This window comes from Mangifera indica, chromosome 6 (assembly GCF_011075055.1).
Source record: "Mangifera indica cultivar Alphonso chromosome 6, CATAS_Mindica_2.1, whole genome shotgun sequence".
NCBI lineage: Eukaryota > Viridiplantae > Streptophyta > Magnoliopsida > Sapindales > Anacardiaceae > Mangifera > Mangifera indica.
In genome coordinates, this window is record NC_058142.1 from 5,660,289 (window position 1) to 5,675,760 (window position 15,472).

The window sequence follows — 15,472 nt, forward strand, 5'->3', positions numbered from 1 at the left end:
GCCGTTACCGAGCTGAACTGAAAACGAGCCGAACTCGAGCCGAGCCGAATTCGGCTCGAGTCGAGCTCGAGCCGAACTCGAGCCGACCCTTAAAAAGCCGAGCCGAGCCCGAGCTCGGCTCGACTCGAATCCAGCCCTAAGCCCGCGCACGATTAGGCCCGTCTGGTATTGTAGCATATCGGGCCAAGCCCATGGGCTTATCAGACCGGGCCTTGGGCTTTAATATTAAAACCATGGGCTAGCCCGGCCCGGCCTGGTACTGTGCATATATATATATATAATTTTTTTAAAAATTTTTTTTCGCCTTCTGCTGTTGCCTTGCGGCAGAAGCATGGATTTGCTTCTGCCGCCGCAAGGATTTGCTTCTGCCTGGGCAGAAGCCCAGGCAGAACGGCTTCTGCCTGCCAGAAGCCGTTGGCTAGCTTCTGCCACAAGGCAGAAGCTAGCCAATAGGCGGAAGCCGTTGGGCTTCTGCCTTGGCAACGGCTACTGGCGCCAGTAGCAGTTTCCAAACATTTTTTTAAAATTTTTTTTAATTAATTTATTTTTCTTATAAAAACCTATTCAATTTTTCATTTTCACTTTCAATTACAATTACAAATTTCTCAACCTCTCAATCTCTCAAACTCTCAATCTCAATTATTTATTATATTTTTAATCTCATTTTATTTTAATTTTATTATTATAAAATATTACAAATGGATCCAATGTCAAATGAATTCAATCCATTTGAATATTATCATGTTGGAGCTGATGATATTATTGATGATGCATAAGGTGGAATAGGTGGAGCACCAACAGGTAAAAGTGGTACAGGTACAAATTCGCATTATTCGACAGACAGAAAAAGAAAACAAACGTCAATGGTATGAGAACACTTTGATAGAATAGAGGAAACAATAGAGGGGAAATTAATTCGTCGAGCAGTATGCAAACATTGCGGTTATTGTTTAACATGTGCAAGTACAAGTGGGACGGGACATCTTCGCTGACATGTTACTGATTACTGTAAAAAAATTCCACATGAACTTAGAGGGCAAAAACAAATTGCATTCACTAGGTCACAATCTGTTGGTCCAGGTGCGACTTCAGCAGGAGGTCTGAGCGGTTCTGGACATATGGGAGAAATGTCGACTTTTACGTACGATCAAATGAAGGTGCGAGATTACATGGACAGGTATGTCGTTGCTTTTGATCAACCTTTTAATTATGTAGAAGATGAAATTTTAGAATGGATGATGCAAAATAGTATTCAACCAGCATTTAGAAGAATTCCTAGGTCAACTCTTAGGTCAGATATATTGAGAAATTATGAATTAATGAAAATAAAAATTATTGGAGAATTAAGTAATTTTAATGGTGTTATTTCAATAACTTCTGATTTATGGACTGCTGCAAATCAACGTATAGGGTATCTTTGTGCAACTGCTCATTATATTAATTCTGATTGACAATTATGCAAAAAAGTTATTGCATTTAGAAATTTAGAATATCCACATAATGGTCTTGCAATTTATCGTTCATTAGCAAATATTTTTGATGAATATAAAATTAATAATTTTATTTTTTCAATTACTTTAGATAATGCTAAAAATAATAATAAAGTTATTGAATATATGTATAATCATTTATCTCTTCCATTTAATGGAAAATTATTTCATGTTAGGTGTGCATGTCATATTATTAATTTAATCGCTCAAGATGGCTTGAGTTTGGCAAAAAAACATTTAGAAGTAATTAGACACGCTATTGCATATATTTCATCATCCCCATCACGGGTACAAGTATATCATCAATTATGTAGATCAATGTGGTTAAGAAGAAAAAAATTAAAAATAGATATTAGCACTAGGTGGAATTCAACATATCTCATGTTGAAAGCATGCGAAGGGTATAAAGTTCCTATAACACGATACTTCAATACCCAACCAATGGATTCCGAAGATCCTATTTTTTTGACAGATCATGATTGGGAAATAGCTATGGGTTGAATGAACTTGTTAGAGCCATTGAAAACAGCCACAGATCATTGTTCAGATGTGTATTATCCAACAACTTGTTCTATAATATATAGTATGGTAGAAATAAGTGATATTTTTAAAGAACATAGGTATCGTCACTCTCATAATACTTTTCAAAATATATGTATGCAAATGGAACAAAAATTTAAAAAATATTGGAGTGAAATTCCTTTACTTTATTCTGCAGCTACTATTTTAGATCCTAGGGCAGAAATTAATGGATTACAAAATTTATTTGATGTTATTAATGAAAATTTGTCAATTAATAGTAATGTAAATTCTGTTGAATATGTTCAAGAATTTTTATTTGATATGTATAGTATTTATGAACAAAAATATGGAAACACTGGACAAAGTTCTGCACCAGAGGTAAGTTCTGGTAGTTCAGGTAAAAAAAAGTCACGCATATGGTCTTTATTGGGCAAAGGTAAACAAACTGTTAGTCAAAGTACAAATTATAGTCAATTTTACAATTATATAAATATTGACCATTATCCTGAAATTATTCAAAGATATAATGCTGAAAAATTAGATGTTTTGGCATGGTGGAAAGACAAGGCAGAAACCTTTCCTATGCTTGCAGCTATGGCTCGAGATCTACTAACACCTCCGGTGTCAACTGTAGCATCGGAATCCGCTTTTAGTGCAGGGGGATGCGTGCTGGATGATAGACGATCCAATTTACATCCAAATATGGTCGAAGCGATAATGTGCATGAAAGATTGGATCAAAGCTGGTTTTAAATTACAGAATCGTGTGACAGAAGATGTCTTTGAAGAATTCAAAGATTTGGATATAGAAGATGAATAGATAAATTTTATTTATGTTTTGTAATTTATACAATATGCAAATTAATTTATTTGTATTTTATTAACAATTTATAATATTTTTTATCATGTAACCACAGTATTCCTCCGCCATAAGTGAGGGATTATAAATAAAATATTCGAGGTACTGTCCTCGATTTTAATAATTGAAAAATAATTTTATTTAAAAATTTTAATTAAAATTTTTTTAATTATTTAATAAGGCCCGGCCCGACCCATTTAATAAGGCCCGGCCCGGCCCATTTGAAACCCGTTAATATATGGGCCGGGTTTTGGGCCTTCATATTTTAAAGGGCCGGTCCGATCCGAAGGCCCGTTACTGTTTGATTCTCGGACCTGACCCGGCCCATTAGTCCAACAGACCGAGTTGGAGGCGGCCCGGCTGGACCCGGCCCGGCCCATTGACGTCTCTACTTAGTAGGGTATTGAAGTAAATACACTTCTCTTTTTTTTTAAACAGTGTAAAGTACAAACGAATGTTCGTTTATAAAAGCAAATCAATTAATTCCTTCAGTCAGAAAGACATTTTAAAATATATATAAAATTCCAACTGCAATCAGAAGGGCATTAAATTACTTCGTTTAATACGACAAAGTAAAGGAATAAAATATTTATTTATTAAAACATAATCTGCAAATCAATTAATTCGGGCCACGAACATGTGTGGTCTCTCTTATTCAAATTGGGTTTTGGATTCTGGTGCTACTCATCATATGGCACCCAACGCTTTCTTCTTATCTTTTCCTTATCTTTTCCTCAGCCTCACATTGGTATATCTTCTATGATTGTCAGTAATGCTCATTCTTTATCAATTTCACATCAAAGGTCAGCCTACCTATCTAAATCTCCTCATTTTTCAGTTACCTTATGTGATGTTTTGTGTGTTGCTAAATTACATAAAAATTTGTTATCAATTCACAAATATAGCTTTGATACAATGAAAAAAATAAAAATTAGACTGTAAATTGAATGATATTATTAACAAACCATTATATAATTTATAATATTATATTGTAATCTAGAAAGAAAATCTAATTCTATGAAACGAGAAAAATAATATATATCAAATCAATATAATATCAAATTAGAATCAAATTAAATTAAATCAAAATCAAAATCTGATCAAATCAAATTAATCAAAATTTGATCAAATGAGAACATAAATGTTATTTAATATCAGAATCCAATCTAATCAAAATATGGTAAAATGAAAAAATAAATATTATTTAACAGCTTTGGGCAGAAGAGGGTTGTGACGCTCAAATTTTCATACTTTACAGAGATGAACTGTTTATTTGGTGACGTTAAAAGTGTGTAGATATGATGTTTGATTAGTGACTCTGTGTATAAATATGGAAGATTTGAGGATAGAAATTATAGGCCTTTTTTGGATTTTGTATTTGGGTTTCTCTGGTTCAATCATTTTGTCCCTAAAATTCAACGTTCATTATTAAATCAATCAATCAAATACAATATCGCCGCGTAATCTGAGACAACAGCACGGAAATTTTAATAAAAAAGAATTAATTACTCTGTGGGCTTTTGTTCCATTTAGAAAAGTGCTACTGGTTGGGCAGTAAGGAATCAGGGATTTTCACGATTATAAAATTTGAAACGTCTATCAGACGGCTCTGCATGAACATATAGCTTCTATATAAGAGTTCTGGAAAACCTTACAAGTACAGATGAACGTTTAAATTAAAATGTCTTCTACTCAGATTTCAGCTGCTGCAACTTCACCGCCGAAACCTACTCGTCCCACTGCTAATTTTCTTCCCACCATATGGGGGAATCAGTTCCTTAAAGATGATTTTGAATTCAAGGTAAACAAACACATCACGTGCAAAATTCATTTTTTACATGCACAGAAATCTCACACGTTTCCAAGTTTACAGTACTAATATACCAAATACTCAGTCGCTATCATCGGTTAGGATTTTTTATTTTGTTAAGTGTAAGATATTCTCACCTGAAAAGATTTACATATATGTGGTTGCCGTTCATATATAAAACATTCAATGAAATATGAATTCAATGCATCTTGTTTGGCCAAAAGACGGATATTCCTTACTTATTATCACGGCATCAGTTATTCACAAACTTCGTGTGGGGCATTTCCCCCCTCTCCCCACCACCCCTTCCCAAACCTAATGTTAATTTTGTGATAGTTTCTCTAAAGACTGGATGCTCCTATTTGATCATATACATGGCAACAAACTTCTATCCCCTCTAAGAGAGATTTTTGTAAATATCAATCATTATACTATTAGTTATCTTAGTTAGGATCAGATTTAAGTCGAATTTGATTCAAGTAAACTCGTGAGAATTAAATATTTTTTAACTTAAACTCGAGCTTTAGAGTGTTCAGTTTATTAGGTTTACCAATCTAAAAGAAGCGATAAGAATCGACTAAATGATATTATTTTTATTAATACATATCAAAACGATATCATTTTAATATTAAGATGAGCTTAAAGCTCAATTGAAACTCGAGTTTGACTTTTATTAAACAAGTCAAACTTGAATATATTTAAAATGAGCTCAAATTCAAGCTTAAGCTTGACTTTACCTAAATCGAATCAAACTTAAGCTTGGTTTGATTTGAACCCAGCCCTAATCTATACATGTAAACAAGAGGATGCATGCAATTACCAATTGGATTGGAATTATATATATATATATATATATATATATATATATATATATATATATATATATATATATATATATATATATATATATTTTTTTTTTTTTTCAGGAGGGGAAACTGAAATGTATTTACATGTGCCGCCTTAGGGTGGGGGGTGGGAACCTGACTCTGTTAATTTCTTTTTTTTAATGCAACTTTAATTTTGATATGACTGTTACACTCTTTCATTTGTAAGTATGATGGCCACATATTCATATATATATTTTTAATTTTTCTGAAGAACTTTGATCCCACAACTCAAGAAGAACATGAACAACTGAAAGGAGAGGTTAGAAAGAAACTAATGGATGCTACAGATCATACGTCACTTCAGAAATTGAACTTGATTGATACAATACAAAAGTTATGTGTGGCTTATAACTTTGAAGAAGAGATAGAAGATGCTTTGCAAAAAATTTATGAGGATTGTGACATTGATCAATATAATGATTTGCAAACTGTTTCTGTGTATTTTCGGCTTCTTCGACAACAAGGAATTTGGGTTTTCTGCGGTAAGTCATGAATTTTATACTAATAAAATATAAAGTGATACTATACAAATAAATTATACAAACTTATATATACAATTTGAGTAGTAATATTTGATTGAAAGATTTTAAAATGAGAGAAAAAGTTAATAATAATGTCATCTGGTCACAAGTTTTCATCTTAATCTGTAAGTATAAGTTATACCCCTCATCCGTAGATATAGTTTTATTATAAAGTATAAGCATGTCCAATAAAACGTTGTAAGCAGATGTGTTTAAAAAGTTCAAAGATGATGACGGAAAATTCAAGTCATCCTTGATTAATGATGTCCAAGGAATGCTAAATTTGTATGAGGCAGCACACTTCGCTATTCATGGCGAAAATATTCTGGATGAAGCCCTCGCTTTCACCACCACTCACCTTAAGTTAATGGTATCTCGTGTAAGTCCTGAAGTTGCAGACGAAATAAATCATACTTTGAGATTTCCTATCCGTAAGAGCGTACCAAGGATTGAGGCAAAATTTTTCATGTCCACCTTTCCAAGAGATAATTCTCCCGATAAAGCCTTGCTTAAATTTGCCAAGTTGGACTATAACATACTGCAACTGAGCCACCAGAAGCAACTCAGTGAAATCTTACGGTAAGTTCATTTATTTTTTCTAATAATTGAAAGAGTTTAGAACAATAGTTCATTTATAAACAAATATTATAGTTCATTTATAAATATATATATATATATATATATATATATATATATATATATATATATATATATATATATATATATATTATTTCAGGTGGTGGAAAACTTCAGGGTTCACTAAAAATCTGCCCTACATTAGAGACAGAACAACGGAGATATATTTTTGGATCTTGGGAATCTGCTTTGAGCCAAAATATGCATATGCCAGAAGAAAATTGACAGAAGTTTTTGCTTTGCAAGCCCTCATAGATGATACATACGATTCCTATGGTACACTTGAAGAACTCACACCCTTCACAGAAGCAATTAGAAGGTAAATTAAATATTAAGAAATTGTTTACTTATAATGATTTTAATGTTCAAAATCCTGGCCTTAATTTTCATAAAAGATATTTATTTTCAGATGGGACATTGCCGCCATAGATGCACTTCCAGACTACATGAAATTCATTTACACGACAGTCTTTAATATTTTGGGCGCAATTGAGGAAGATACGATCAGGGAAGGAAGACCATACTGTTAGTTTTTCTTTCTTCATGGCTTCATGCATGGTAACTGCTTTCTTCATGGCTTCATGCATGGTAACTGCAGCAGTTACCTCTTCATGGGATAATGGTAACTGCTTCATGCAGTTACTTCTTCATGGTGTAATGGTCTGTAACTCCCATGTCATAACTCCACAATTTGCGTAGCATTCTTGATGGTAGAATGCTTCTTCAGGCTATAAATAGGGTCCCTGGGTGAGCTTTTTCTACACTGAAAACATACACCATTCTATGAGAAAAAGAGATCACCTGGAAGACGAAGGTTCAGAACAATTTCCAGAGGATTATTCTGCATCAAATCGTCAAGCAATGGCTGGAGGTTAGTGTTTAATATTCCGCAATTTAGTTTTGGTTTCTATCTTGCATATTCAGTATATATATATGCTTAGATAGAGACCATATACATGATTCTTACATTTGGTATCAGAGCTTTTTTATGCCTCTGCCTTGCTTTGATGTGTTAAACATGCATAATTTTATGAAATCCCGAATTTCTTTAGAGAGAGAAAGTTGGCTGTTGGCATTTTTTGAATAAAATTTTTATTTAGATGAATTCTACATCAAAAACTGAGAATTTTGATATATGGAACGTCAAAATCAGAGTTTTATAGGCTGATTTAGAGTGCAAAATGTATACGGGTCTGTCGACCCGAATCTTGACCCGGCTAGAGGTCAGGGACGATCTTCAGATGACATGTCGTTTGCTTTTGGTTTCTATAGACGACATGTCATACGCATCACTTCTGTCTCTTTTGTTATGCACTGCCAGCCGACATGTCATTTGCATTCATCTCCAGTGGATGACATGTCGTTCATCTACTTTATTAAAATGTTAAAATTTTCTTCAGTTTCGTGTCTTGAACCCAGGCTACAAGGCACAAGGTTCTGAATGAGACACTTGCCGCTCAGCCAATTTCATTTTCGTTGAAAATTTGGGACCTCATACATTGTTATATGCTTTAGGTTTAGTTTTCATGAATTTAGGGTTCAATTTGAATATATTTTTGGCCTTAATAAAATATATTTTATAATATGTGATTGCCAAAATTATTATTATTAATTATTAATTGGATAATTTAAGTTTCATTTATCCAATTTTTAGTGTTTATTAAATAATTTAATATTATTTATATGATTAATTTTATGCATAATTTTAGTTTAATTGAAATTATACTTTAAATAATTTCTTAAGGATTATATGCATAAAATTAAATGTCATGTGATTAGTATAATATTTGATTGATCATAGAGTAGCCACAGCATCTTTGATTATATCAAAGTTATACATTAAGTATCCTGGGATCACATTTAGTTACATGACATCAATTGTAATTAATCAATATAAGTATGATAAATTTTATCCCACAGGAATTTTTATTATATTTATGTGATTAATTAGGATAAAATAACAAATTATTTTTCTTAATCTACCCACAGGAATTAAGAAAATGAATATAATTTGATAGTTTTATCATACGGTTTATATATTTGTAGATAAACCTATTTAAATTAAAAACTTAGCCCACAGGCAGTTTTTATGTTATATGGTTTATATATTTAACGCATGTTTATACATTGGTAGAACATGATATTAATTTTGATAGCTTCAAATTTAGTGACTTAAGCGTGTATGTTAATATTTATTTGCAGTTATTCAACCTGTGAATTTCTCTGATAATATATGTGATGTTCCTATTTTGAGTGGTGACAATTATAAAATTTGGAAGGAGAGAATTCTTCTCCAATTAGGGTGTATGGACATTGATTATGCTATTAGGAAGGATGAACCACCTATAGCTACAGAAACTAGCACTCAGAATGAAATTGCCCTGTATGAACGTTGGGAGCGATCTAATCGCTTGAGTATGATGTTCATCAGGATACGCATATCTACTAGTATTCGTGGTTCAATCCCTGAGTGTAATAATGTCAGGCAATTACTGAAGGCTATTGATGAACAGTTTGAGTCTTCAGATAAAGCACTTGCCAGCACTCTAATAACAAAATTTACATCAATGAAGCTCACTAGTGTTAAAGGTGTGCGTGAGCACATCATGCAAATGAGGGATCTTGCGGCTCAACTTAAGGCTCTTGAGATTGAGATGTCTGAATCTTTCCTGGTGCATTTCATTCTAAATTCTCTTCCACAACAATACGGACCTTTCAAAATCTCTTATAACACACATAAGGAAAAATGGTCAATCAATGAACTTCTGACCATGTGTGTTCAAGAGGAAGGAAGGTTGTTGATTGAAAGGAATGAAAGTGCACATATGGTTACACAAGGGAAGAAGACGAAAAACCAAGCTAAGTATAAGGGAAAGGATAAAATATTCAATCAGCCCGAATTTAAGAAGGAATCCAAATGTTTTTTCTGTAAAAAGAAAAGACATGTCAAAAAGGATTGCATTAAGTTTAAAGCTTGGCTTGAAAAGAAAGGTAATCCAATCTCACTTGTATGTTATGAATCTAATATGGTTGATGTTTGTCATAACACTTGGTGGATTGATTCTGGTTCAACAATCCATGTTTCAAATACCTTGCAGGGCTTTCTAAACCAAAGGAAGCCGATGGCCAGTGAACAAAGCATCTATTCAGGAAATAAGATGCGTTCACATGTGGAAGCGGTCGGAACGTGCAGATTAGTTTTAGATTCTGGTTTTGTTTTGGATTTAGAACGAACATTTTATATTCCAAGTTTCTCTAGAAACTTGATTTCTGTTTCAAGACTTGTACCCTTTGGATTTTCCTTTACATTTAATGAAACTGCATTTAGTTTGATTTATAAATCTGCAGTTGTGGGAAATGGTACATTGTCTGATGGTTTGTTCCGAATTCATTTACAAAATAATGTTTCATTTAATTTGATGCATGTTTAAGATAATGTTGGTATTAAAAGAAGTGTTATGAATGAAAATTCTTCTACATTATGGCATCGGAGATTGGGACATATCTCCATAGAAAGAATTAAAAGGTTAGTGAATGATGGAGTACTAGATACTCTAGATTTTACTGACTTTGATACTTGTGTGGATTGTATAAAGGGAAAACAAACCAACAAGTCAAAGAAAGGTGCCAAGAGGAGTTCAGACATATTAGAAATCATACATACAAATATTTGTTGTCCTGATATGGACGCTTATGGTCAAAAATACTTCATCTCATTTATTGATGATTATTCACGATACATGTATCTCTACATGCTCCATAACAAGAATGAAGCATTAGATGCCTTTAAGGTTTTCAAGGCAGAAGTAGAGAAACAATCTGGAAAACAAATTAAAATCGTGAGATCAGATAGAGGTGGAGAATATTATGGTAAATACACTCATGATGGACAAGCACCTGGTCCATTTGCAAGGTTTCTTGAAGAAAATGGGATTGTTGCCCAATACACTATGCCTGGTTCTCCGGACCAAAATGGTATAGCAGAAAGAAGAAACCGAACTCTATTGGACATGGTGCGGAGTATGTTTAGCAGCTCCAAACTTCCTAAATCACTGTGGATAGAAGCTCTTAAAACGACAGTGTATATATTGAACCGAGTTTCAACCAAGGCTGTTTCTAAAACACCATTTGAGTTATTTAAAGGTTGGAAACCGAGTTTGCGACATATACGCGTTTGGGGATGCCCGTCTGAAGTAAGAGTTTATAATCCATATGAGAAGAAATTAGACCCAAGGACTATAAGTGGTTATTTCATTGGATATTCCGAAAAGTCTAAGGGTTATAGATTTTATTGTCCATCACATAGCACTAGAATAGTGGAATCTCGAAATGCAAAATTTCTTGAAAATGACTTAATCAGTGGGAGCGATCAATCTCAGGATTTAATTTTTGAGAAAGATCATTCAGGTACTCAACCACCCATTTCGAGTAATAGATTGGTTGTTATTCACAACACCCCTCAAGTTCAAATGGATGTTGAACAACCAATCAATGAAGTTTCACAAGTTGCTGATAATACTTTAGTAGATCAAACTGTTCAACAACCTTCAGATATTGTTGAACCACCAGTTGTACACTCTACTCCACAAGAGGATAGTGTTACAACATTAAGAAGATCAACTAGAATGAAGAAATCAGCTATTTCTAGTGATTATATAGTGTATTTACAAGAAATTGACCATAATTTAGGAGCCGAAGATGATCCTGTTACGTTTTCACAAGCAATGGATTGCAGTAAATCTATTTTGTGGTACAATGCTATGAAAGATGAGATGGAATCTATGAAGAGTAATGGAGTCTGGGATCTTGTCAAGTTACCTAATGGGGCAAAGGCCATTGGGTGTAAATGGGTCTATAAAACAAAGAAAGACTCATTAGGTAACATCGAAAGATATAAAGCAAGACTCGTTGCTAAGGGTTTCACTCAAAAGGAGGGAATCGATTATACAGAGACTTTTTCTCCTGTATCTAAGAAAGATTCTTTCCGTATTATAATGACATTAGTAGCCCATTTTGACTTAGAATTGCATCAAATGGATGTGAAAACGGCATTCCTCAATGGAGATTTAGAGGAAGAGGTATATATGAAACAACCTGAAGGATTCTCCTCTAGTGATGGTGAGCAATTGGTGTGCAAGCTTAGGAAGTCCATATATGGATTGAAACAAGCATCCCGTCAATGGTATTTGAAATTCCATGAGGTTATCTCTTCATTCGGTTTTGAAGAGAATATCATGGATCAATGTATATACCAGAAGGTAAGTGGGAGTAAAATTTGTTTCCTTGTTCTATATGTGGATGATATATTACTTGCAACCAATGATAAAAGATTGCTTTATGAGGTGAAACAATTTCTCTCTAAAAACTTTGATATGAAAGATATGGGTGAGGCATCTTATGTCATTGGCATTAAGATTCATAGGAACAGACCTCAAGGCATACTAGGTCTATCTCAAGAAACCTATATCAACAAAGTTTTAGAAAGATTTCGGATGAAAGATTGTTCACCGAGTATAGCACCAATTGTGAAGGGTGATAAGTTCAATTTGAACCAATGCCCTAAAAATGAACTTGAAAAGGAACAAATGCAGAACATTCCCTATGCTTCAGCTATTGGAAGCCTTATGTATGCTCAGGTTTGCACAAGACCTGATATTGCATTTGCTATTGGGATGTTAGGAAGATATCAGAGTAACCCAGGTATAGACCACTGGAGAACTGCAAAGAAAGTGATGCGGTACCTTCAAGGGACCAAAGAATACATGCTTATATATAAACGGACTGATAATTTAGAGGTAGTTGGTTACTCCGATTCGGATTTTGCCGGCTGTGTTGATTCAAGAAAATCAACATCTGGATATATTTTCTTGTTAGCCGGCGGAGCCATATCTTGGAGGAGTGCTAAGCAGTCATTGATTGCTACATCTACCATGGAGGCTGAGTTCGTTTCTTGTTTTGAGGCTACATCACATGGTGTATGGTTGAAGAGTTTCATATCTAGGCTTAGGATTATGGATTCTATTTCTAAGCCGTTAAAAATTTATTGTGACAATTTAGCTGCTGTTTTCTTGGCTAAAAATAATAAAAGTAGTAGTCGAAGTAAACATATCGACATTAAGTATTTAGCCATTAAGGAACGTGTAAAAGAAAATAAAGTGGTCATTGAACACGTCAGCACTGAATTGATGATAGCCGATCCTTTGACAAAAGGCATGCCACCAAAAAGTTTTAAGGATCATGTAAAGCGAATGGGAGTTGGTCTCATGTTGTAATAGTGATGGTAGTGAGTTCCATCATGTGATTTGATGTATATACATTTTCTATAATAAAATTATTCAGTTTTTCAATTGATTAAGTTTTCTCATTTTATGTGCACATTTTGGTTGAGAAAATAATCAATTTTGGACCTAGAATAAACATAAGGTTTATTCATTAAGTCATAAAGGAATGAATACATCGTGATACATGGAAGATAATACTCGTTCTTAGAGGACTTATCGCCATGATTCATGTATTTTATTTCTTTACTTCAGTATGTGGATTGATGGGTTACAGACCAAGTGGGAGAATGTTAGTTTTTCTTTCTTCATGGCTTCATGCATGGTAACTGCTTTCTTCATGGCTTCATGCATGGTAACTGCAGCAGTTACCTCTTCATGGGATAATGGTAACTGCTTCATGCAGTTACTTCTTCATGGTGTAATGGTCTGTAACTCCCATGTCATAACTCCACAATTTGCGTAGCATTCTTGATGGTAGAATGCTTCTTCAGGCTATAAATAGGGTCCCTGGGTGAGCTTTTTCTACACTGAAAACATACACCATTCTATGAGAAAAAGAGATCACCTGGAAGACGAAGGTTCAGAACAATTTCCAGAGGATTATTCTGCATCAAATCGTCAAGCAATGGCTGGAGGTTAGTGTTTAATATTCCGCAATTTAGTTTTGGTTTCTATCTTGCATATTCAGTATATATATATGCTTAGATAGAGACCATATACATGATTCTTACACATACAGCATAACTTATCCAAAAAAATTGGTAGGTAGTATCAAACTTTGCCTTTCACATGGTTTTTATACATAAATGAAAAAATCTGAAAATTCTTTCTTGAACCTTTCTCAGGTGCAAAGCGCGGTAGAAGCATATTACACTGAAGCCGTATGGTTCAATAGAGGTTATGTTCCATCATTTGAGGAATATATGAATGCTGCAATGGAAACTGGTAGCTGCCGACTTCTAATGTCGATTGCCTTCATTGCCTTGTGTGCAAGGGAAGAGGATTTTGAGTGGCTGTGCTCTGATCAGAAGATTCTAATAGCAGCCAATTTTATGGCCAGGCTCTTAATGACATAGCCTCGCACAGGGTACGTGTGAATATGAACTATGAGCTCTGAGGATCCTCCCCTATCTGAGCTTTAGTCAATATTAAACGAAAAAATAAAATTATGTGTACAAATAAATCTTATTAATTTATTTATATAAATAGAGGTGGTTTTATATGATTAGGTGATTTGATTTTTTTTTTTTTCACTTCAAAATCATTTTATCATATGCTATCATATCAAATTTTATGGACAAGTTAGTAAGATTTTTTTGTGTACGTATTAACTTTTTACCTAAATAAAAGTGTTAAGTAATTAACCTTTTACTCCATTACCTTAGGTATTTTAGTTAACATCAAAACTTAATTATTTAATCAAAAAACTATGTGTACATATTTTTTAGTATACAAATAGCTATACATGATTATGTGTCATTATGTGATTGAGTGATTTTGAATAAAAAATAAAGTAACATCTAATCACATAATGTTATATTATCTATAGATTTATTTATGTATTCAAAAGTGTGCACCTATAACATTAGTTATTATTCAGAAATAAAAGATAGGAGAACAAGGTGAATAACAGAAATAATAAAATCTATAGGGTTCAATGAAATTTATAAGGATTTTATTAATATTTTGTATATAATACAGTGAAAAAATTTCAATGTAACATGACAACCCCTTCACCTCCCTCTCCCTCTCCCTCTGACTCTAACAGTATGCGTATATTATGAATCAATTTGAGCAAAAGAGAGGGAATATTCCCTCAGCTGTTGAATGCTACATGAAGCAGCATGGTGTTTCTGAAAAGGAGACAATTAGGGTGTTGCTGGAACAAGTTGCAGACGCTTGGAAAGATGTGAATGAGGCCATGCTTAAACCAACTGCTGTGTCAATGCCTCTATTGGAACGGATTTTAAATTTGTGTCGTACTCTTGAATTTAAATACGGGGATCTTTGTGATATTGATGGCTTCACTGATCCTACTAAAATTAGAGACCAAGTTGTCTTATTGCTCAGGGACCCAATACTCTAAAGACTATCTACTTTTATTAGAATTAAACTAAGAGCATTGTAATATATACATATTATTGGTATATAAATTATGTGCATAAATAATATATTATTATATAATTAAATATTATTTTATTTTTAATTTAAAATTATTTAATAATATAGATGATATGTTTTATATATATATATATATATATATATATATATATATATATATATATATATATATATATATATATATATATATATATATATTCCTAGAAGACCGACATTATTTCTTACCCAATTTATGGTAAAATGACAGAGCTTTATAGACAAAAGTTTATTAAATATATTTTCATCCTTGTTTTATAAAAACTTAAAATTTAAAACCTAAAACAATCATCGATGATGACTAGAATCA

At 33.1% G+C, this 15,472-nt stretch overlaps 1 protein-coding gene across 1 annotated transcript; it reads left to right on the plus strand.

Annotated features, from left to right (window-relative positions):
- The first annotated feature begins 331 nt into the window (after nucleotides 1–331).
- On the plus strand, nucleotides 332–15,091 carry LOC123218944 ((E)-beta-farnesene synthase-like). Its single transcript, XM_044640599.1, has 13 exons — nucleotides 332–498; nucleotides 1,081–1,177; nucleotides 4,567–4,671; nucleotides 5,779–6,049; nucleotides 6,295–6,667; nucleotides 6,825–7,043; nucleotides 7,134–7,249; nucleotides 9,074–9,209; nucleotides 10,638–10,917; nucleotides 13,680–13,766; nucleotides 13,851–14,080; nucleotides 14,454–14,478; nucleotides 14,774–15,091. Exons 1-13 carry the CDS (start codon nucleotides 332–334, stop codon nucleotides 15,089–15,091), a joined length of 2,424 nt encoding a protein of 807 aa, XP_044496534.1.
- Nucleotides 15,092–15,472: the final 381 nt, after the last annotated feature.